The following is a 25,323-nucleotide window of genomic DNA, read 5'->3' on the forward strand; positions in this document are numbered from 1 at the left end:
GTATGGTGTACTGTATATAGTGTTGGCATCCATAATACAAAAGACAAAGCACCTCTATGGAAAGAGCGACTAGGCTGACTGAGGCTGTGAGGTAAGAAGAATGATGGAAAGATTTCAGTTTTTTGATTTAAACAAACCAATGTAAAGACGAGACATATGGTGGCAGAAATAAAAACTGGTCAAAGTTAAATTTGATATATTTAGCTGACACCTTTATTGAGATACAATTGGTTACATTTCTTTTGTTTTTCCAGTTGCAGCTCAGGCGGTTGAAGTGACTGAAGGTCACACAGTGTCAGTAGTGGGGTTTAAACGCATACCCTCAGGGTTTGAAGTCCAAAGTCTTATCCACAGTGCCTGATACAATTTTTCCATATGTTTGATGTTTTTCTTCCTACAGAGAACCATAGATATGTGGTATAAATTACCAAGAAGTGTGGTGTACAGTAGAACTTGGGGACTTTCAAAATTCAAATGGGTGATGTTTTACCAAATTTAGTGGTTGAATGCTACTGGGCAGAATGGCTTGTTCTTATCAAAAATGATCATTTTTTACCTCTGGTATTGTTGGGAAGGTTCTGATATATTTTCATGCCTTTCCATGGTGTCTTATATGGGCACCACCTTTGCTGTGCCTTGATTGTTCAGGATTGTTACTGAGTTGTCAAGTGCCGACAACTGCAGAAATGTGACGCTTAATGTAAGTATTGCAATGGTATAAATGTCAGTGTCGTCCGCCACCTGGTTGTCCAAGATTTCTAATATGAACAATACAGGGTGAGTCAAAATCATGTTAACATCTGAATGGCGGAAACAATTTATTCACAAAACATACTTTATATGTGCAAGATGATTTACAGGAATGTCTCAACCTGTTCGTCATCATGTTCAACACATGTACCATATGTGGCACATAAATTGTCCACAAAAATTGTATAAGTATATACAGTACATAGCAGTACCATTAGTGTTAACCTAATTTGGACTCACCCTGTACTTTCTTTTGTATGCTTTAAGGATTCGTTTTTTTAGTACCGTGATTTAGTTTAGTGTTTTGGTTTTAATATTTGATTAATTGATTTTCCAGTAAAGACTTTTTTGCCCTGTCTTTTAAACGTTTTATTCCCTGGTCCCTTTATTTTAAAAATTTGCTGTCGCATCACTGCAATCTCAGCCTTGCTGAGGCACATTCACATACACACATTTACAAGGTGATTGTGATTTATAAAGGGTAAATTGTGTATAAATTAAGTTTTTTAAATGAGACCCTTAGTCAGAGTGTAATCAGAACTAAAGATAATAGCGTCAAATCCACACAAATTAAACATAGGCAACATCGATAAACAAAGTGTATTGGAAAGACAGATAAAAAACACAAATTTCACGATATCTTGTTTTTAGCCAATTTAGTGTAGTTTTTATGCATTTTTGTTTTACTTTGTTTTTATGTTTTTTACTTTGCTTTTATGATGTTTCTGCAATGCTATTTTGTGGTTTTTGAGGACCAGGCATTTGTTGATGATAACTACGTCGTGATGCCGCCATGTGTTTGCCAGAAGTGGTGATGTGTGATGTCCGCACACTGGTTTCCTTTATAAGATGTTGGAGCACTCATAGTGTCATCCACTTTTCTGGATAATAAAAACATCTTTGTGACGTGTGTCGTTAGATTATGGGAGATATTTAGGGATCAAGAACTTTGCCTGCTTTTTCTCGACTTAGATTTCTTATAAATCATTTTGTATTATGTCCTATTTCTAGTTAATCATTTGGTTTTGTTACTTTGTATTTAATGTCATTTCCTGGCACATCTAAAAGACTTTTATTGATTTTTGGTTTGAACTCCTGGACCTCAGTAGCGTCTTTTACTCCTGTCTTGTTCTTTTCTGGACTTAAGTTGAAAGCAAGATAATTGGAAGACAAACTGCATGTTGGAAATATGGCCAGAGGGATCTTTATAAGTAAGGTCTGACCAGTGACAAGATAATGATCGTGAGAAAGTGTCATAGTTCCTGCTATGTTCAAGCATACCAGGTCCTATTTTGGATGGAATTTAGGGGTCCTGAAATGATAAATGGTCAGTTTTTGAGACTGGACTCTAAGAAATTTACGAATGGGCCTCCTTACCCATCTGAGATACCAAGACTAGCATTTGTACCGGGAATAATGGTAAAGCCCAAGCTTATCAATATGTACATTCATGATCTAGCTGGCTTAAGACTGACATCTCAGTTTTACTCAGCACAATACTTCTTCTTCTTCTTTTGGCTGCTCCCTTGCCCCAGTGGATCATCTTCTTCCATATCTTTCTGTCCTTGTCATCTTGCTCTGTGACACCCATCACCTGCATGTCTTCTCTCACCACATCCATAAACCTTCTCTTAGGCCTTCCTCTTTTCCTCTTCCCTGGCAGTTCTATCCTTAGCATCCTTCTCCCAATATACTCAGCACCTCTTCTCTGCACATGTCCAAACCAACGTAATCTCGCCCCTCTGACCTTGTCTCCCAACTGTCCAACTTGAGCTGACCCTCTAATGTACTCATTTCTAATCCTGTCCATCCCCGTCCTCAGCACAATACTAAAGAACACATAACATTAACTTATGGCTGCATTATTGCATGGACAAAAGGATTTGTGCTCAATTTGCTGATGTAATCTCCTTTTTTGAAAATTAGACACTTAAATGGCTCTTAGCAAGTACATGGAAGATCTAGCACACAGTTCCTTCAAAAGAGACATTTAACTTGTATGAATTACTCAAATTCCTGCACACAAAGAAATACACACTTTTAGGTAAGTCTAAATCCATTGTGATACTCAAGCCCTTGAAGAGCCTGTTAAGTTATAAGTATTTTTTGTTTCTTTGCTTGTTTTTTATTACTTTTATGTAAATGGAGGTTTGGTGATGGAGCCAAAAATTCACTATCGAGTTAAGTTTAAATTCTAATTCTACGATGTCCAAAGCATCAACAAAATTTGATTTTACAAAGCTGTCTGCATGTGCGTATATGTGTGTATGTCTATGAAAAATCTAATTTGATTTTGACATTTTAATATTACAGTCTTTTTTTGGAAAATGATGTTACCTTTTGCATTGCGTAGAGCTCCTGGATGACTACATCGTAGGAATGATACAAAAATTTAGAATGAGCGGTAAACGAGATATCTACTCTGAATGCTGAGACCTATGTACAACAATAGCTTTAAAAAAATGAGTCCATCTATTTCTAACAAGTTGTTGTATTGAGTGTTTCTTGTTGCAAGCTCCAGGGCTACTATTTTTGGTCCAGTACTTATTCCTGTATCCTTCAAAAATGGTTTGACCTTTGCCCAATGATAACTGCCATAGAAATTATTTAATTTACTCAGGGTTTTTGTAGTCTGCTTCTTTAGTCATGAGACCAGGTCTGTTGATTTGCAAAATATTTGCTCAAGTAGATTTTTGAGATACATAATCGATTTATATATACAGTCAACCCTCGTTTATCGCGGTTAATCCGTTCCAGACTCTGCCGCGATAAATGAATTTCCGCGAAGTAGAAGCCATATGTTTGTATGGTTATTTTTATATATTTTAAGCCCTTATAAACTCTCCCACACTGTTAACATTATTAGAGCCCTCTAGACATGAAATAACACCCTTTAGTCAAACGTTTAAACTGTGCTTCATTACAAGACAGAGATGGCAGTTTTCTCACAATTAAAAGAATGCAAACATATCTTATCTTCAAAGGAGCAGCGCTCGCTAAGAAAAGCAAACAATCAAAAAATCATTACGTACTTTTAAGTATACAGAAGCACCGCGATAAAGCAGCATTTTGTAGAGGAGCGTCCTATCTTCTAGGCAAACAGCCACTGTGTAAACAGCCCCCTCTGCTCACACCCCCTCCGTCAGGCAGAGAGAGACGGAGAGAAGCAAACAAAACAAGCGCCACGCGGGAAGCATATCTTTTAGCATTGAGGAGTTTTAGTTAATATGTAATACATGCTCTGATTGGGTAGCTTCTAAGCCATCCGCCAATAGCGTCCCTTGTATGAAATCAACTGGGCAATCAAACTGAGGAAGCATGTAACCTAAATTAAAAGACCCATTGTCCGCAGAAAGCGGCGAACCAGCGAAAAATCCGTGATATATATTTAGATGTGCTTACATTTAAAATCCGCGATAGAGTGAAGCCCGAAAGTCGAAGCGCGATATAGTGAGGGATTACTGTACAGTACATGTGTGCATACATGGAGGCATTGAAGCACACACTCACTTACTCAAAGAAATGTATAAGTAAAGTGAGCCCTACCAGAGCACATGCTGAGTGACGAAGAGAAAGAAATGAACACACACCACAATAGATCTATAAAGGTCAACTTGGACAGAGGCATTAAGGTACTCCTGTACCAATCTATCTATCTGTGCAACGTGTTTACTTCACTTGACCCAATGTGTTGAGTTTAAAATTAAATACTTACGTTGTTTACTTCATTCAACTTCCTGTTCATTTTATTCTACATTTATTTGTATACATAATACATATTATATAAGCTAATACACTTGATTTTATATTATTGTGCAGTACCGTTGGTTGTATTGCATTTCTTTCTGTGGTATCACTAAAGTGTATTTTACAAGGAAGAACTGTGTGAACCCTTCCAAACTGACATTTTTGTCTTCCTGGTGACATTACTGATGCCATTTTGAGCATCTATTGCTGTGATACTGCAGTGTTGCTATGAAACATGTACAATGTGTGACATCGTGGCGTCTATGTCATATAATACTGGTTTGTGGTGCATTTGACAGGTGCTTTCGATTCAATACTCATTCCAAATTGCTTTAAGTTGTTTTCCTTTTGAACACATCACATTCTGATTGTTTACTCTTTTCTGAATCCTTGCTGATTCACAACTAGCTTTTGTCTTTGGTTTTGGTTTGTTGCTCTATTACTGCATCTGAATTTGCCTTGACTTCTCCTTTGGAAATCCTCTTAAAAATATAATTACAGTATAAGTATCTCCACAACTCACTCCTCCTTCTGTTCTTTTTCTTATCTGATCATTCTATAATCTCTGTGATGATATAAAATATTCTGCATGTTAACATTTTCTAGCACATGTTGTTCCTCTTAAATTAAGGGAACTGGACAGGCCATCATAGCACTCGGAGGTATTTTTTTAATAAGCCCTATCATTGTTGATATTCTCTTACCTACTTACCTACGAGGAAATTCGACAAGTAGAGTGACAAGTGTAATGGTCAGTAAGTCAAAAATCATCAGCTTGTACATCTCTTGCCCGATTCGGGTCTCCCAGCACTACAAAAAAGGGACAACATGAAGAGAAACAATTAAGGATAACATCGTATAATTACTTTAAGAAAAAATTAGAAGTAACTGTGCTATGGTTGCACCCTTTAGTGACAACTGAGAGTGACCATCTATACTATTTTTGGAAATTAAGAACCAACACTAAATAATCACTGATTATCTGTAGGTAACCACCTCCTTGCAAAATGCTATAACTCATAAAAAACTGGTGTGGTGGATTGCCGGCATTTCACTCCGGCCCTCAACCCCAGGCCGCCAGGAGGAGCTCTCCCGACAGCATGATCATGCCCCGAGTTCCAGCAGGGCATCATGGACTATGTAGTGTTTGTACACAGCCCTGCTGGATACCTTGGGGGCCACCAGGCGTCGCTGTAGGGGGGCTCGTAGGCTCTTATGTGCCCTATAACCCGGGAGTGCGTCACGGTCACGTGACAGGAAGAAGCGGCGTGCTCCGGGTTGAAGAAAAGACTATTTACCCTGACCCGGAAGGAATAAGGACTTGTGGACTGTTGGGCAGGAACACCTCCGGGTCAGGGAATATAAAAGGACTGTGGGAGCTCCCAGACGATGAGCTGAGTTGGGAGGCAGGGTGGCTAAGCGTCTGGGAGTGGAGGATTGGTTTATTAATTATTGCATTGTTTATTAAGAATTGTGGAGAGGAGCGTGCTTTGTGCATTTTATTATTATAATAAATATCATTGGCCTTTTACCTGGTGTCTGACATATAGTCTGAGGGTACAAGGGTGCGAGAAGCATACTCTTAATAAAGCAAAGAAAAAAACACACACACACACAATTCAACTTTAACATGTTGCACTGTGGTATAGCGGGTCCACAGCTCACGTCAAGAGGCCAATTTTAAATAAATAATCACCGCACTCGTGGCTTAGCGAGGGGGCGTGGTGGTGTGTGGCCGAAGCGGTTCTTGAGGAGTTCATGATGTGGGCGTTTCTCACCTAAGAGCACAGGTGAGAAACGTTTCGCATCCGTAATTGTTCCCAGGAGCTGCTGATTGCTACAGCTGCCATGTCCTCTTCATAAATAGAAACACGAGGCGGCTAGAGGAGGGAGAAAAAGAAACGGAGGTTGCGGGAAGCAGAAAGCAGTAAGCAGAAAGCTAGAGAGAGAACCGGTGTGAGCGAGCGAGAGAGAGAGAGCGAACACGAGCGTGTGCTTGCAGGCAGGCAAGCAGCTGGACAGTGAGCCCTAGTAGTGGTGTTTGGCCGACACTCGGTGGGGCAGAAGGAAGCGGTCGCTCCAGCTGAGCGATCAAGGAGCTGGAGTGACCAGTAGGACGGCTGGCCGCGTAAGGCCGAGAAGGCAGCGGGAGTCGGGAGGCTTGGGCGGTAAATTCCCTGACGTGGGCGTCTTGGTCGCAAGGGGAGCCAAGTCTCGGTCTGGAGAGTGCGCGACCGAAGCCAGGAATCGGGATGCCTCCAGATCAGTGGAACCGGACTGTAGTAAGGTCAGCTGCAGGAAGGATGACTCCCCTGTTGAGAAGCCTGTATGGGAGAAGCAGGGGAGCCACCAGATAAAAGATGACACTGGCTTGTTTTTAAAGAGTCTGCTTCCAGCATTGTTTTAACCTCTTTTAAAGGATTGTTGTTTTTTTCTATTTATTGGAGTTTTTAACCTCCACTTTGCGCCTATTTTATGGATTATTTATTTAATGACTTTTTGGAGGCACTGCACTTTTTTCATTTGAACACAGTTTCTTTTTGTTGTTGGTTTTTAATAAAAGCACTTTGCACTTTTACACCATCCCCTTGCTCCATTGTAGTGCCTCATTGCTGAGCTCATCGTTAACATTACTGACAGTGATGGGTTCAGGGGCTCCCAGACGGACGATGGGAGCATGCAGCGATCCAGCATCGTCACATGCACTCCCCCCCTCTGTATTTTTACACTACATACCCAAACAGGCAAAAAATCAAGGCATAAATATTAAAGACGGTCCCAGAGATACAGGGTTCACTGATTTGCAATGTGTTCCATTGGAAATAAAGAAGAACCTTTAAAATGGCCACCACACTAATCATAATTTATTATACTGTACAAACATTGATTTCATTCATAAGGAAAGGCGCTACTCTGTTGCTGCAATCTCCCTATCCCTTGTTTGAAGTAATTTTTTTAAATGTGCTGTAAATTATGTTTAAAAATAAGTGAGAGTCTGTGGCCAGAAGGTTGGAAACCATTTTAAGAAAGCAGGCAATAAACAGAGTGATTGCAATAGCCAGGGCTGGGACACAAGTAAGTAAATGGCGTCAGGTTCCAAAACAAACAGTATTTCTTGGTGAAATGTACTAAGCAAGGGGACTTTTTTTCCACTGCTAGCAAAACAGCCGCTAATGAAGGTTTCCTTTGTGGAAAGGCAAATGCAAAGTGAGCCCTTGTGGTATTTATTCCAAAAAGGGCTATTAATGAGTATTGGTTTACAGTAATCCCAAGGTTTTCAGATACATTATTAATTAGCTGGTAAACAATCTCCCTTCGTTCTGTCAGACAGAGGCTATCCTATGGGTGCAAGGCAAGAACAAATCCTGATTTTTAAAATTATCTTTATAAAAGGAAACTTTAGTGCCATTATGCCATCAGTTCATCACATCAATTTCTAATCACATTTCTATAATTCTTCATTTGTACAGATTGACTGAAATACAGATCAAGCATTCTTTACAGATTGCTGAGAATAAAAACATAAGCTTACTCTGCAGTAAACTGGGCATGGCTGTTAATCTAATCTTTCATCAGGGCACATGCTCTTTTTGAAAATATTTTAATAAACAGTCCTTACTGTGTGATGTCTCTTTGCAGTTTAAAAAGGATTACACAGAGACATTTCGCATGCGGCTTCTAATCTTTACCCCAGTAATAATGTAATGCCAGTATCCATAAATACAAAGAGGACTGTTTGACTTATGTTAGGTAGATTGCCCAGAGGGGACTGGGCGGTCTCGTGGTCTGGAACCCCTACAGATTTTATTTTTTTCTCCAGCCTTTGGAGTTTTTTTTTTTTCTGTCCACCCTGGCCATCGGACCTTACTCTTATTCTATGTTAATTAATGTTGACTTATGTTTATTTTTTATTGTGTTTTCTATTTTTCTATTCATTTTGTAAAGCACTTTGAGCTACATTTTTTTGTATGAATATGTGCTATATAAATAAATGTTGATTGATTGATTGATTGATTGAGTATCTTGATCAATTAACTACTGCCTTTTTAATCTACAAAATTTTACTTTAGTTTATATCCTCTTAACTCTTGAGTAGTCAACCTTTGGTCTATTTTATATTCTTAGCACACATACAGTGGAGTGAAAAACTATTTGCCCCCTTCCTGATTTCTTATTCTTTTGCATGTTTGTCACACAAAATGTTTCTGATCATCAAACACATTTAACCATTAGTCAAATATAACGCAAGTAAACACAAAATGCAGTTTTTAAATGATGGTTTTTATTATTTAGGGAAAAAAAAAATCCAAACCTACATGGCCCTGTGTGAAAAGTAATTGCCCCCTTGTTAAAAAATAACCTAACTGAGGTGTATCACACCTGAGTTCAATTTCCTGATTACTGCCACACCTGTTTCAATCAAGAAATCACTTCAATAGGAGCTGCCTGACACAGAGAAGTAGACCAAAAACCCCTCAAAAGCTAGACATCATGCCAAGATCCAAAGAAATTCAGGAACAAATGAGAACAGAAGTAATTGAGATCTATCAGTCTGGTAAAGGTTATAAAGCCATTTCTAAAGCTTTGGGACTCCAGCGAACCACAGTGAGAGCCATTATCCACAAATGGCAAAAACATGGAACAGTGGTGAACCTTCCCAGGAGTGGCCGGCCGACCAAAATTACCCCAAGAGCGCAGAGACGACTCATCCGAGAGGTCACAAAAGACCCCAGGACAACGTCTAAAGAACTGCAGGCCTCACTTGCCTCAATTAAGGTCAGTGTTCACGACTCCACCATAAGAAAGAGACTGGGCAAAAACGGCCTGCATGGCAGATTTCCAAGATGCATACCACTGTTAAGCAAAAAGAACATTAGGGCTCGTCTCAATTTTGCGAAGAAACATCTCAATGATTGCCAAGACTTTTGGGAAAATACCTTGTGGACTGATGAGACAAAAGTTGAACTTTTTGGAAGGCAAATGTCCCGTTACATCTGGCGTAAAAAGAAAACACAGCATTTCAGAAAAAGAACATCATATCAACAGTAAAATATGGTGGTGGTGGTAGTGTGATGGTCTGGGGTTGTTTTGCTGCTTCAGGACCTGGAAGGCTTGTTGTGATAGATGCAACCATGAATTCTACTGTCTACCAAAAAATCCTGAAGGAGAATGTCCGGCCATCTGTTCGTCAACTCAAGCTGAAGTGATCTTGGGTGCTGCAACAGGACAATGACCCAAAACACACCAGCAAATCCACCTCTGAATGGCTGAAGAAAAACAAAATGAAGACTTTGGAGTGGCCTAGTCAATGTCCTGACCTGAATCCAACTGAGATGCTATGGCATGACCTTAAAAAGGCTGTTCATGCTAGTAAACCCTCAAATAAAGCTGAATTACAACAATTCTGCAAAGATGAGTGGGCCAAAATTCCTCCAGAGCGCTGTAAAAGACTCATTGCAAGTTATCGCAAACGCTTGATTGCAGTTATTGCTGCTAAGGGTGGCCCAACCAGTTATTAGGTTCAGGGGCAATTACTTTTTCACACAGGGCCATGTAGGTTTGGATTTTTTCTCCTAAATAATAAAACCATCATTTAAAAACTGTATTTTGTGTTTACTTGTGTTATATTTGACTAATGGTTAAATGTGTTTGATGATCAGAAACATTTTGTGTGACAAACATGCAAAAGAATAAGAATTCAGGAAGGGGGCAAATAGTTTTTCACACCACTGTATACCTTGCTCTAGATATGAAAGAAATAATCTGATTTGGAGAAATGGTAGATAGTATTGTAAACTGTGTTCTGAGATTTTTCAGATAAGAAAGATAGATATTTAGATGTGTCATTGTTATACACAATAATTATGGTGCTGGAGAGTGACGACATGCTGTATGTTGATTAGCACACATACAGTAAGTGAGCATTTTACTGGACTGGAGTACATGTGCCAATAATGTACTCTCTATATATAAAATCCTAAGCCTAAAAGTGCAACGATTTTATGTGACTTTTTTATGTCACATTTTTTGTCACGCTTTAAATCTGGCTTATTTTTTTAAAACCTACATATATATGTTTGGTATTATTTTTTGTTCAGAATTTATCAAACTTTAATGTGATGTTGTTAGAGTTTCAGATTCTTATTCCGTTTTTAAATTATAAACTAAAATATCAAGAACTCACGTCCTGCGAGACGAGACTTTGTTCCAACAGATTTAACCACACCCGGGGCCAGAAATAAAAGACAAAGAGTAGATGACAAGGGCAGCTGCTGTACAGGCTTTTAAATGTTCAAAGCGCCATGCGAGATGCAGATCATGCAGCAGGGCAGCAGCAGCAAGCCAGCAGCTGATCGAGCAAAAAGGATGTAAAAAAAAAAAAACTATTTAAGAGGGGGTTTTGGAGGAGCGACCGCGTCTGCTTATGTTTTAATATTAAGGAGATGATGCTCCTGTTGGTGACCATCAGCTACTTTTCTCAGTGGATTGGGTTTTCTGTTGGTGACCATCAGCTACTTTTCTCAGTGGATTGGGTTTTATCGTGAATTCAGTTTTCATCCACCTGACACTGCTGTCCAATTAAACGATCTGAAGAAAACGCAAAGTACTTGGACACAGTGAACATTCAGTTCTTTAATCTCCTCCTGTATTAGCACAACAGAATTTACTGCTAATTCTTCATATTCAAGCAGCAATGTAGTGTTCGGTACTGAGATCAATTATTCAAAACCAGTAAAGCCATGTCTGGCAGTGGAGAAGTGGTAGGCCTACATATCTGTTTTAGATATTCAGTTGTATGTTTTTTATTTCAGAATTTTGACATCCAGCAAGTTTGGTGTAGCAGGTCATCCAAACTAGGGGCACAATCAATAATGTACATTTTACAGCCATGTATAGTGCATCCAGAAAGTATTCACAGCGCATCACTTATTCCACATTTTGTTATGTTACAGCCTTATTCCAAAATGGAATAAATTCATTTTTTTCCTCAGAATTCTACACACAACACCCCATAATGACAACGTGAAAAAGTTTACTTGAGGTTTTGCAAATTTATTAAAAATAAAAAAACTGAGAAATCACATGTACATAAGTATTCACAGCCTTTGCTCAATACTTTGTCGATGCACCTTTGGCAGCAATTACAGCCTTGAGTCTTTTTGAATATGACGCCACAAGCTTGGCACACCTATCCTTGGCCAGTTTCGCTCATTCCTCTTTGCAGCACCTCTCAAGCTCCATCAGGTTGGATGGGAAGCGTCAGTGCACAGCCATTTTAAGATCTCTCCAGAGATGTTCAATCGGATTCAAGCCTGGGCTCTGGCTGGGCCACTCAAGGACATTCACAGAGTTGTCTTGAAGCCACTCCTTTGATATCTTGACTGTGTGCTTAGGGTCGTTGTCCTGCTGAAAGATGAACCGTCACCCCAGTCTGAGGTCAGGAGCGCTCTGGAGCAGGTTTTCATCCAGGATGTCTCTGTACATTGCTGCAGTCATCTTTCCGTTTATCCTGACTAGTCTCCCAGTTCCTGCCGCTAAAAAACATCCCCAAAGCATAATGTTGCCACCACCATGCTTCACTGTAGGGGTGGTATTGGCCTGGTGATGAGCGGTGCCTGATTTCCTCAAAACGTGACGCCTGGCATTCACACCAAAGAGTTCAATCTTTGTTTCATCAGACCAGAGAATTTTGTTTCTCATGGTCTGAGAGTCCTTCAGGCAGGTTGCCTTGTGCCTTTTACTAAGGAGTGGCTTCTGTCTGGCCACTCTACCATACAGGCCTGATTGGTGGATTGCTGCAGAGATGGATGTAATTCTGTAAGGTTCTCCTCTCTCCATAGAGGACCTCTGGAGCTCTGACAGAGTGACCATCGGGTTCTTGGTCACCTCCCTGACTAAGGCCCTTCTCCCCCGATCGCTTAGTTTAGATGGCCGGCCAGCTCTAGGAAGAGTCCTGGTGGTTTCGAACTTCTTCCACTTACAGACGATGGAGGCCACTGTGCTCACTGGGACCTTCAAAGCAGCAGATATTTTTCTGTAACCTTCCCCAGATTTGTGCCTCAAGACAATTCTGATTCGGAGGTCTAAAGACAATTCCTTTGACTTCATGCTTGGTTTGTGCTCTGACATGAACTGTCAACTGTGGGACCTTCTATAGACAGGTGTGTGCCTTTTCAAATCATGTCCAATCAACTGAATTTACCACAGGTGGACTCCAATGAAGCTGCAGAAACATCTCAAGGATGATCGGGGGAAACAGGATGCACCTGAGCTCAATTTGGAGCTTCATGACAAAGGCTGCGAATACTTATGTACATGTGCTTTCTTAATTTTTTTATTTTTAATAAATTTGCAAAAACCTCAAGTAAACTTTTTTCACGTTGTCATTATGGAGTGTTGTGTGTAGAATTCTGAGGAAAAAAATGAATTTAATCCATTTTGGAATAAGGCTGTAACATAACAAAATGTGGAAAAAGTGATGCGCTGTGAATACTTTCCAGATGCACTGTATCATGTGAAAAAATCTAAATTGTAGCAAATTGCTGAACACACACACAACATTACATACGATATATGTGGTTTGTGCCATTGGTGATTGTTGTTATTTGTTACATATTATTTAGTAACACCTAGACTGTTGAGCATTCTTACCGGATACTGGCCATAGTTATATTCACAAGCCTTACAGTCTGTGGCAGTGATGTCACCACCACAAGTGATCTGAGTCCAAAGTGAAAAGAGTAGAACTCCAAGGCCAGCAAACCTCAAGAACACTGCCCTAAAAAAAAAAAAAGATTGAATTGTAGAACAGGAAAGTGACAGTAAGGGTAGCATAAATAAAAAGAGATAGAGACAGGTTCAGAAACTACACGACTCCATGGGGCACAGTAGTGTTCTCGTCACACTTGCAACATTTGTTTTGCTTCTAAAGAGCACATCTCTGCACATGAAAGATGGATAGATCTGTAGACAATTCAGACATACTGTACTTTAGTTTGGTCTTTCTATTTGTTTTATTCTAACACGTCTTCCCATGTGGCACAATGGTTTTCACATGACATTTGATTCCCAGCACTGTATATTTCCTAATACTTCTATCCTAATATAATAATTGTCAGGATTATGTAAATAATATTTTAGTTATGTTTTATTTATATTATTTATTTATTTAACTATTTTACTATTATTTCATTAATGTCATTTCATTACCATTTTGTAGTGCCTCCATTTTGTCTGTTTGTATGGGCCATTGCCTTTTATTGTTTGTTCTTTTCATGGATGCCACTGTTTTGTGTGTCTGGCTGTTATCATGTAATGAGGTTTGTGTGCCAGGTGACATTATGGAGAGCATGTTATAAAAGATGGCCACTGTCATTAAACGGCATCCAAACTTTGTAGAAATATAAAAGCTTTTATTGGCTAACTAAAAAGATTACAATATGCAAGCTTTCATGGCAATTCAGGCCTTGACCTCTTGCGTGAAAAAGGGGCCTGAGTTGCCTTGAAAGCTTGCATATTGTAATCTTTTTAGTTAGCCAATCAAAGGTGTCACTTTATTTGGTTTTTCTCTACATTCATAATGGCTAACACGGTACAACACCCTAGTACTATAGAAATATAAAGTAATCGTTTGGTGAAGAATCTTATTCTTAACCACTTTGTTTGGTAAAGAAGTGTGTGGTAACGATTCTGGTCTTGCTTCTGATATGAGTTTAGCTTACTCTCTTTAACGTAATGATTGATCTCTCTCTTACCTCACTTCCTTTAGTTTAGACATTAAAATCTCTTAAGTAAAGTATTCTGTGAGGAGTGATGTTGAAAATATCGAAAGCCATGCCAATAATACCTGCAGTAATAATGGTTTTGTAAGTAATTAACAAAGCTGCTGACAATAAAGTATGTCGTGTCCGGCTCTAAGATGTCTTACAAGTAAGATGAGATCATTCACACTTCTTTGGTTAGTATTAGCCACGTTGTTCCAGTATTTGCTCTAATTAAAGCTGTCGACATTCCCATTTCACTTTGTGTGAAGAAGTGTTTCTTACCTCTTGTCTTAAATTTCCTTCCCCATATCTTGCACTGATATCCTCGAGTACGCGATTCACTATATATGTATAAGAATTCTATATAATTAAATGTATCAATGTCTTTTTTGAATGTCATTTTGAATATCTGGATTAAGTCCCCACACAGGTTTCCCAATTCAAACTTATATTAATGGAGTAGTAATAGTCTCTTTAGTCTAGTTATGTATTTGCTTTTTCTTCTCTCTTCAGGCTGAATGTCTTCTATGTCTTTTCTGGCGACTACAGCACATCAGATGCAATCTAATTAGCGTGTTATTGCTCTTATGTCTCAATTAGTATTCAACAATTTTATTTGTCATAATCGCCGGGTTTTCACCTTTTAATGTCTTCTCTTCATTACCCAGAGTATGAGAATGACGTTTTTATTAAAATATTCCTGGGTTTTCTTTTAACTCAGAAATCACTTATGCATCTTTTCTGTGGTTTTATTACTCAGAGATTCCATTTCTAATGTTTTTTGTTTGAAGGTGTCATTTAAAAGTTATTTTCTCACATTCTTCTTGATGCCATTTTTAAGGGTTTTATGTTATTTGTTATATCATGTAATGATGCCGGAAATGTGCAACAGTGACATAATCGCCATGACCGTATAAAGGTCATCTCATGCAGTCCCAATTTATCCAAGACTGCAGAAACTAGTGGGATTGCATACTATTTGTGTAGCTTCTACTGGTTTTGAGTTTTTGCTTGAATATAAAACCATTGATTTTAGAGATAGCGGGCTTTGACAATTGATTTTCTTGACTCCTAGTTTTGATCTGTGCTCTGTTTTTTAATTATGCCGTATCTCCAACCATTATCAAAAATCTTCCCTGACTTTCCCTATACAGTCAGTGCACCTGTATGTTTCTCTGATCTTCCATTTACCTGTGTGTAGCACGTTGCACTAGTCTTTATAAAACTATATTTTCATACATTGGCCCAAATTAGAAGATTGTTTAGGTCCTTCTGAATTGTTTTTGCTCAACCATTTCAAAAAATGTTTTGGAAGTCTAAGAAAAATGTCTTAGTCTTTTTATCTGAAGTATTGTTTTAAAAAGTGTACAATCTTTTAGTTAATTTCTGGCTGTAAAAGCCAGATTTGTACAAATGACAAAGGCTAAATTTGTTCATCTCTAATCAAAAGGATCCAAATCCTTCTTCTTGAGTACTGGAGTCACATCTATAACTCTCAGTCATCAAAGACATTCCCCCATCTGAAACAAATGATAGAATATTTATTAAAAAGAAAAAAAAAAGTTTATAACTTGCCTCTTTTATATTGTTCAGGACTCCCGTCTTGTCCAGACAGCTTGTTAGTCTTTAGATCACTTTGGCTACAGTTGTACTGCAGACTAATTCCAATTTTTTTGCTCATATGTGACACAGATCTGATTTTTTTAAAGTGTGTGTGAACCGCAAGAAACATATGGAATTAGAATTTTTCAAACTGGATTTAAACCACTGTACTCTGTTTTAATTTATTATTTATGAGACCTTCTTCATATGTTTGTGCTGAAAATCAAGATGAATAACAGTTAAGACTCAGCGTGACAGTAGAAAGAGTGTAATTTAAATTTGGGGTCACTGTCATTATGTTATGCCATACATAATTTGGTGGAAATGGTACAACTCAAGCTCTCTGTGAGAGTCTTGTAGGCAGCTGTTAATACGAGGTGTAGCAGAAAAGTAATGAGACTGATTTTTTATTTACCAAAGTTTTTATTTTTTTCAAACATCAATGTTATCCCCTTCAAAGTAGTTCCCTTGGGCAGCTACACACCGATGGAGACGTTGTTCCCACTGTTGGTAGCAGCGCTGGAAGTCTTCAACCGGTATGGTCTTCAGCATGTCCGTTACACTCTTTTGGATGTTTTCTAAAGTCCCGAAATGACGTCCTTTGAGGACATTTTTCAGTTTAGGAAAAGGAAAAAGTCACACGGACTGAGGTCAGGTGAATAAGGGGGCTGGGGAACCACAGGAATGCCTTTTGAGGTCAACAATTCTGTTATGGAGAGGGCAGGTTTTCGGCACCATTTTGGCACAGACCTTTCGCATGTGCAAATGTTCAGTCAAAATTTGATGAACGGTAAATCTGTTCAAATTTAATTGTTCACTCAACATTCTTAATGTTAAACGACGGTCTGATCTCACAAGAGTGTTCAGATGTTCGATGTTTTCATTGGTTTTCGAAGTTGAAGTCCTCCCTGAACGGTGTTCATCTTCAACGTGTTTTCTGCCTTCCAAAAATGATTTGTGCCAGTGAAAAACTTGAGCTCGGGATAAAAAATGTTCCCAATAGGCCTGTTTTAACTTTTCAAACGTCACACTTGCCGTCTAATGGCACAACGTTGCTCCAAATTCCGCTGTTCCATTTTGCGTGGACGACAACCAAAACACAACTTCGCTAATAGCAGTCACAGAAATCACGTAGTTAACGGAAGGAGTTGAAACTCGCACTGAGCTATGGGAGGGTACTGATACACGTGCTCTATCAAGGACAACAGCGCAGCGTTGCCAGATCGCTTGCAGTGTTGCCAGTCTCATTACTTTTCTGCCACACCTCGTATATTAGAATTCAAGTGAACCCTTGAGCACATGACATTGGTTTGCATCTGTGCCTTTCATATGTCACCCCACCAGTCGTATCGTCATGTGTCTACAGCAGTGATGACTGCACTCATAGCAACAGCTACAAATTTCTGTTTCTCTTTGTTGTCAGTTGCAAACATCCGGAACTGAAAACAACGTGAAGCAGTGAAGCAATCAGCATGCTGGTTAGTTCATGGTTACCTATCACTGTAAGCTGTGTCAGTCTAACAAATTTATTTTTATTCATTTTGCACATGCAGGGCACATTCATGATAGATATCTGTACAGAGTCACAAAGAATTTGGATCCCCTGCTTTTTCTTTCTGCAGTAGTTTTGGCTTTTTTATGTTTCATATATAAGATATAGAGTGATTTTCTCTGTATGATTCCTTAAATATTTTTCTAGCTCACTCAGGCTGACTTCAGGCTCACTTTAATAAGGGGGACCAAAACTGAAAGTGGTTGGATCGATGGAAAACTGAAATGTGACTGATTATTATATACAGGTGCCGGTCATAAAATTAGAATATCATGACAAAGTTGATTTATTTCAGTAATTGTGTGCAGAGGGTGCAGACCTATAAATATCTGGGAGTGCAGCTGGATGACAAATTGGACTGGACTGCCAATACTGATGCTCTATGTAAGAAAGCTCAGAGCAGACTATACTTTCTGAGAAGGCTGGCATCCTTCAACATCTGCAGTAAGATGCTGCAGATGTTCTACCAGACGGTTGTGGCGAGTGCACTCTTCCACGCGGTGGTGTGCTGGGGAGGCAGCATAAAGATGAAAGACACCTCACGCCTGGACAAACTTGTTAAGAAGGCAGGCTCCATTGTAGGATTAAAGTTGGACAGTTTAACATCTGTGGCAGAGCGACGGGCACTAAGCAAACTCCTGTCAATCATGAAGAATCCACTGCATCCACTTAACAGTGTCATCTCCAGACAGAGGAGTAGCTTCAGTGACAGGCTTTTGTCACCGTCCTGCTCCACTGACAGACTGAGGAGATCGTTCCTCCCCCACACTATGCGACTCTTCAATTCCAACCGGGGGAGTAAATGCGAACATTAATTTTATTTTAATTCTTTTCATTTTTATTACTATTTAATTTAATATTGTTTCTTTGTATCAGTATACTGCTGCTGGATTATGTGAATTTCCCATTGGGATTAATAAAGTATCTATCTATCTATCTATCTATCTATCTATCTATCTATCTATCTATCTATCTATCTATCTATCTATCTATCTATCTATCTATCTATCTATCTATCTATCTAATTCCATTCAACAAGTGAAACTTGTATATTCAATTCATTCATTACACACAGACTGATGTATTTCAAATGTTTATTTCTTTTAATTTTGATGATTATAACTGACAACTAATGAAAGTCCCAAATTCAGTATCTCGGAAAATTAGAATATTGTGAAAAGGTTCAATATTGAAGACACCTGGTGCCACACTCTAATCAGCTAATTAACTCAAAACACCTGCAAAAGCCTTTAAATGGTCTCTCAGTCTAGTTCTGTAGGCTACACAATCATGGGGAAGACTGCTGACTTGACAGTTGTCCAAAAGACGACCATTGACACCTTGCACAAGGAGGGCAAGACACAAAAGGTCATTGCTAAAGAGGCTGGCTGTTCACAGAGCTCTGTGTCCAAGCACATTAATAGAGAGGCAACGGGAAGGACAAGATCTGGTAGAAAAAAGTGTACAAGCAATAGGGATAACCGCACCCTGGAGAGGATTGTGAAACAAAACCCATTGAAAACTGTGGGGGAGATTCACAAAGAGTGGACTGCAGCTGGAGTCAGTGCTTCAAGAACCACCACACACAGACGTATGCAAGACATGGGTTTCAGCTGTCACATTCCTTGTGTCAAGCCACTCTTGAACAAGAGACAGCGTCAGAAGCGTCTCGCCTGGGCTAAAGACAAAAGGACTGGACTGCTGCTGAGTGGTCCAAAGTTATGTTCTCTGATGAAAGTAAATTTTGCATTTCCTTTGGAAATCAAGGTCCCAGAGTCTGGAGGAAGAGAGGAGAGGCACAGAATCCACGTTGCTTGAGGTCCAGTGTAAAGTTTCCACAGTCAGTGATGGTTTGGGGTGCCATGTCATCTGCTGGTGTTGGTCCATTGTGTTTTCTGAGGTCCAAGGTCAATGCAGCCGTCTACCAGGAAGTTTTAGAGCACTTCATGCTTCCTGCTGCTGACGAACTTTATGGAGATGCAGATTTCATTTTCCAACAGGACCTGGCACCTGCACAAAGTGCCAAAACTACCAGTACCTGGTTTAAGGACCATGGTATCCCTGTTCTTGATTGGCCAGCAAACTCGCCTGACCTTAACCCCATAGAAAATCTATGGGGTATTGTGAAGAGGAAGATGCAATACGCCAGACCCAACAATTCAGAAGAGCTGAAGGCCACTATCAGAGCAACATGGGCTCTCATAACACCTGAGCAGTGCCACAGACTGATCGACTCCATGCCACGCCGCATTGCTGCAGTAATCCAGGCCAAAGGAGCCCCAACTAAATATTGAGTGCTGTACATGCTCATACTTTTCATGTTCATACCTTTCAGTTGGCCAACATTTCTAAAAATCCTTTTTGCATTGGTCTTAATTGATATTCTAATTTTCCGAGATACTGAATTTGGGACTTTCATTAGTTGTCAGTTATAATCATCAAAATTAAAAGAAATAAACATTTGAAATACATCAGTCTGTGTGTAATGAATGAATCTAATATACAAGTTTCACTTTTTAAATGGAATTACTGAAATAAATCAACTTTGTCATGATATTCTAATTTTATGACCAGCACCTGTAGTAATCATGAAAAAAATGTAACTATGGAAAATATTTGTGCTGCATCCCAAATGTTCTTCAAATTATTTTGTACAAGTCAGAATCATGACATATAGAGAGTTCAAAATCTCAGGAGAGATTTACCTGAAGAGAATAACTTTAATCTGCATTGATAGGGTGTAGGCCTCAAAGCGCATGACGAAGTCACAGATCATCGGGACAACAAAGTTGGCTGCAGTGATGACAACAGAGGGAAGGTATTCAATTAGCAGTCCCAGGAGGAAGCTCGTCTTGGTCACAAAGTCTTGCTGAGGAATTGGAAACAATGCAGGTAGGTAAAATTTTGGTTTCATAAAGTTATCTCAGGAATTTCTTAATAGCAGATTTATTAAGAGGAGAATACACGCTTATTGACATACAGGATCCTAAACCATTTATCTGCTGCTCAGTTTTTTCATCCAAAATGCTAATATTGGAAAAGACTTAAAACAAACTAAAACCTCCTTGATTTAGAAAGGCATTGTCCAACCCGCTATATCCTAACACAGGGTCACGGGGGTCTGCTGGAGCCAATCCCAGCCAGCACAGGGTGCAAGGCAGGACGCCAGCCCACCGCAGGGCACACACACACACACACACACCAAGCACACGCTAGGGACAATTTAGAATCACCAATGCACCTAACCTGCATGTCTTTGGATTGTGGGAGGAAACCCACGCAGGCACGAGGAGAACATGCAAAATACCACACAGGGAGCGAACCTGGGTCTCCTTACTGCGAGGCAGCAGCGCTACCACTGCGCCACCTTGCCAACCCCCTCCCTGATTTACTCCTTTATTATTCAGTATTAATATTGCATTACATTCCCAAAAAATGTTTTGTACATTTCAATATTTCAAAATAAGCAAAGGCTATCTTCTAGTAAGCTTATATCTGTAATATGTCCTCGAGTTGTCTTCTTACATACTCACACGAGATCGGACAAAACTGTCTTTTATTGTTGAGCAGCAGATTGCTAAAGTGCAAGTGACATATTGATTATTTCAGATAACAGCACCACTCTGGATGTGACTCTTGTTATTATGTTGCATCTTTTATTTAAAAATGTAAATAGCAAAAAAAAAAAAAAATGAAATGGCTGAAATTACTTTTTGAGACAAAATTATGTCAAAAGCCTATTTAGAAAAATGTTAGAACCCAAAAACGGAGTGGGGGGTAAATAACCTTAATAATCTTAGTAAAGCATTTATTTTTGTACAAACAATATATTAAAATAGTTTGGGACATTGACTTGGGCTTTGGTTATGTGTTACTACATGCCAATATGTCTGAGAGAGAGAACTTCCCGTTTAAGGCTGGTTTTAAAACATGAAGGCTATTTATGGTTCCTCATCATCCATTGTACATGGCATTATGTTTATTAAGTGACTTTATCTTTTCTTCACACCTTTCATAAGGATACTGGACCAGAATGAAAAATGAACACATCACTATTTCTAGACAGAAGTAAGCAAAGTAAATCACCAGTTTAGTCTCCTTATACATACTTTCTACACTACTGATGGACAAAACAGGCATATTAAGAAAACAGAAAGAATTTTGCCTTACTCAGACTTTGCTCGTGTTCAGACTGACCTCGTTCTGCAACCTCTGCGACTCCTGAGTAGCCAAGTAAATACAATAGAAGGCGCCAATGATACAGGCTATTACCACAAGGTTCAGGGCCACCCGGTAGCTGTACAGACGAGCATTTTCAGACATGGTGCGGTGTACCGCAGCTCTGTGAGCTTCAGCTTCTTCTAGCTCCATCTGCAGGAAAGACAGAAAGAATAGAGAAAATAACTCCAAAGTGAAATTTGCAGTAACTGAGTATAACTGCTGCGGTGGGCTGGCGCCCTACCCGGGGTTTGTTTCCTGCCTTGCACCCTGTGTTGGCTGGGATTGGCTCCAGCAGACCCCCATGACCCTGTAGTTAGGATATAGTGGGTTGGATGAGTATAACTGAAGGAAGAAATGTAACTGCAAGGTAAGCGCTTTTTAGGCTTAACAGAAGAAGCTTACCCTCTCATCTTGGCTTTCTTTTGTTCACTGAACATTTTACCCACATTGTGATAATCACCTTTGTCACCACATTGTCACCTGGTTTTTGCTTTTCTACAATAATGCCTGGAAGCTTAATCAGCACTGCTTATTGTACTTGGGCCATGGTTTGACTGCCATCAAGGTGGCTTTTATTGGGTTTTCTCTCCTTTTGCCCACACTGTTCTCCATCTGCTGTCCAAAGCAATCCTGTCTGGTAGACTGGCACCTTTATATTGCCTTGGGCTGCCTATTTGTTTAAACCTTCTTTTCTAGATGCTATAGAGTTAGGTTTCAGCTCTTTAAAAATCAGTGAATTGATGTATGAAAGTAATGTGGTTGGTGTCCAGAATGTTCATAAAAGGTATCTCATACTGCCACCTCAATCAGTGATTCTAGCATTGAATTTTCAAAATATAGCAACCCTTTTGTTTATTTGCAATCAAGTATTTTCAATAATAAAACTGAATGGATGGATTTTAAGAAATGTCTTTTCCATATTTGTTAGCAGAATCTTGGCAACTTTTTTTTTTTTTTTTTCTCTTCTGTTTCTTTTTCCGGTTTCTTTGTGGTGGCGGCCTGCGCCACCACCACCTACTCAAAGCATCATGATGCACCAACATTGATGGACTGAAAGCCAGACGTCTACATGACCATCATCATCAGGTCCTTCCATGAAAACCCTAAATACAAAGAGGACTGTTTGACTTATGTTAGGTAGATTGCCCAGAGGGGACTGGGCGGTCTCGTGGTCTGGAACCCCTACAGATTTTATTTTTTTCTCCAGCCTTTCTTTTGTTTTTTCTGTCCACCCTGGCCATCGGACCTTACTCTTATTCTATGTTAATTAATGTTGACTTATGTTAATCTTTTATTGTGTCTTCTATTTCTCTATTCATTTTGTAAAGCACTTTGAGCTACATTTTTTTGTATGAATATGTGCTATATAAATAAATGTTGATTGATTGATTGATTGATTTTTAGCTAAGAGTACGAATAAATGATAACAAAGGTAAGAGCGAGAATTGAAACACCCATTTGTCTATCCATTTCCAGCAGCAGTCAATAGGCAGGAACCAACTTTGGACAGTACTCTGGCCCATCATGGGGCAGTGCTACATGCAGTAATGCCAATGGAGTGTAAACCCACCACTCTCATAGTTTGCCTTTGTATTGTACACATAAGAGAGTGTTCACACATATGCACAAAGAATGAGCCAACTCCTCACACAAAGACACCTAACTACAGTCAGTCTGGGCTCCTAATGCTATGAGCTAGCCTCACTGCCTGCTGTGCCACCTGTACCGCCCACAGACTAAACAAAAACTAAAACAGAAAAAATTAAAAATAAACAGATTGCAGAAAATAAAAAGGAGAGTGAGTAGAGAAAGTGTTAAATCATTACAATTAGGCTGACAAGATGTACCTAAACAATGAACCTATAACAGTACAACATTTCTAGAGGAATAACAATGTTAACAGACTCAAAGCAAACCAAAAGGAATGAATACAATAATACTGTTGTGAGTTTAAGAAATAGAATAATGTAAAATCGTAGAAAGAATGTACTCTTCAATTAGTGAGCTAAACGTCTTGGTAGTGCTGGTCACATGGTGGGCACAAAGGATGTCAATCTGCAGGGCACACTCCATCACTAGTCTAGCTAACTACATGTCTTTGCAGTGTGATGTGAAAACCCCCAAAGACGGGGTTCAGATCCGAATCCTGTCTCCTGGAGCTCTGAGGTGGCAACACTAATCACCCAATACAGACATCAAACCACTGAATTTAAAATAAATAAATAAATAAATAATAGCTTGGGTCCAATGCTGCCAGGTCTGGCTCCCAGCAAACCTGTGAAACTGACAATTTCAGAAAGTAGAACATAGAAATAAAAAGATGAAATAAACATGTTAATGGAAGCTAAAATTATTATACGTACATCAAAACATTTAAATTGTCTTGTATGCGTATTATAAAGATCCATCATAATAGATTATCACCCCATCCATGGTTGGCACCTAAACAGCACTATATGCAAAAAAGACAGGCCTCAACTTTCATATGCTTTGTAATGCATAAAGCTGGTTAGGAAAATGGATGAATAAGAAAAAGCAATATTATTGGAAGCATAACATGTCCTGCTTTGAAATGACAGTATGTAGCAGTGTAGCTCTTCACTCAAACATGGAATTACACTCACTTGGAACTCGAAACGAATAGTTTTTTGCTTCAGCTTTATAAATTTTTCACTTTTTAGGCGGAAATCCCAAGCTGAGAACACCAAACTGCCATAATGTGTCAGAGATTCACCTCCAATTAGCACTAGAGCTTTGAAACCAGAACCAGACCTGCAAAAGTAATAAAGAAATACATGATTGCTAAAAAATTCTTTTTGTGCGGCACATGACTACATTTGAAGCAGTCATGATATCTGCTTCTATGATTTCTGTTCCTAAGTTATCTTAGCACTGCTACTCCTTAGGATAACTTGAACAGAATGTGACAGCCAAATCAAGGAAGTTCTGTCACCTCAGTACAATCCAGATGATGCAGAACATCATGTAACACAAGCATGTGACAAGGTAGGAGACTGGGATGTTGTAGGAGATCTTCTTTACCAAATCTACTTCTCCACTTTCATAGAACCCATAGAAAAGGTAGGAAAATTCCAGCATACCCTGTGTGGGATAAGCAAAGGATTTCAGTTAGTAATGTGACGTAAACAAAGATACAAAGGAGTTAGACAGATAGCTAGGTGGCTACTAACCGTTCCCGACAATATATCAAGCACATAGTTGAAGAAGTTGACAAGGCCAGTTGGAGTGGGGTTGTAATATGTGCACTCAGTATCTGCAAAAAGAACAGTAGAGCATTATGTAATTGGAGTGACTATTGCTTTATTTTTATGAATTACCCGTCTAAAGTCCTGTGGCAGAAGTCAACTATAAAGATAAATGTCCCTTAGTGGTGTCCTGTCTTTGGAAAATGACTGAAAGTTCTGTAATGCAGTCCAAGTGAGCTAAAGATGGTGAGAAGCAAGGGTCTCATGTATAAACAATGCGTACGCACAAAAATGTTGCGTACACCCATTTCCACTCTCACATCGCGATGTATAAAATCTAAACTTGGCGTAAAGCCACACACATTTTCACGCTAGCTCAATCCCTTGCGTACACAAATTCTCCGCTTGGTTTTGCAAACTGGTGGCACCCAGCATCAAAGCAGTCTTACTGTTCCTGTGTGGTTTCCCTTTATTTTTTAGA

General features: G+C 39.3%; 1 protein-coding gene across 4 annotated transcripts in view; it reads right to left on the reverse strand.

The window, feature by feature from the left end:
- The window catches only part of tmc4 (transmembrane channel-like 4), a 75,889-nt gene that overhangs the window by 13,054 nt on the left and 37,512 nt on the right, over positions 1–25,323 (reverse strand). For all 4 annotated transcript variants that reach the window (XM_039741618.1, XM_039741620.1, XM_039741619.1 and 1 more), the window contains 7 exons: positions 24,828–24,910; positions 24,590–24,738; positions 24,261–24,408; positions 21,613–21,786; positions 20,121–20,284; positions 13,150–13,276; positions 5,210–5,307 (listed from right to left, as the gene is read on the reverse strand). In XM_039741618.1, the coding sequence (XP_039597552.1) occupies positions 5,210–5,307; positions 13,150–13,276; positions 20,121–20,284; positions 21,613–21,786; positions 24,261–24,408; positions 24,590–24,738; positions 24,828–24,910 (943 nt within the window). The remainder of the gene's footprint in view (positions 1–5,209; positions 5,308–13,149; positions 13,277–20,120; positions 20,285–21,612; positions 21,787–24,260; positions 24,409–24,589; positions 24,739–24,827; positions 24,911–25,323) is intronic.

Source organism: Polypterus senegalus, chromosome 18 (assembly GCF_016835505.1).
Source record: "Polypterus senegalus isolate Bchr_013 chromosome 18, ASM1683550v1, whole genome shotgun sequence".
Taxonomy (NCBI): Eukaryota; Metazoa; Chordata; class Cladistia; order Polypteriformes; family Polypteridae; genus Polypterus; species Polypterus senegalus.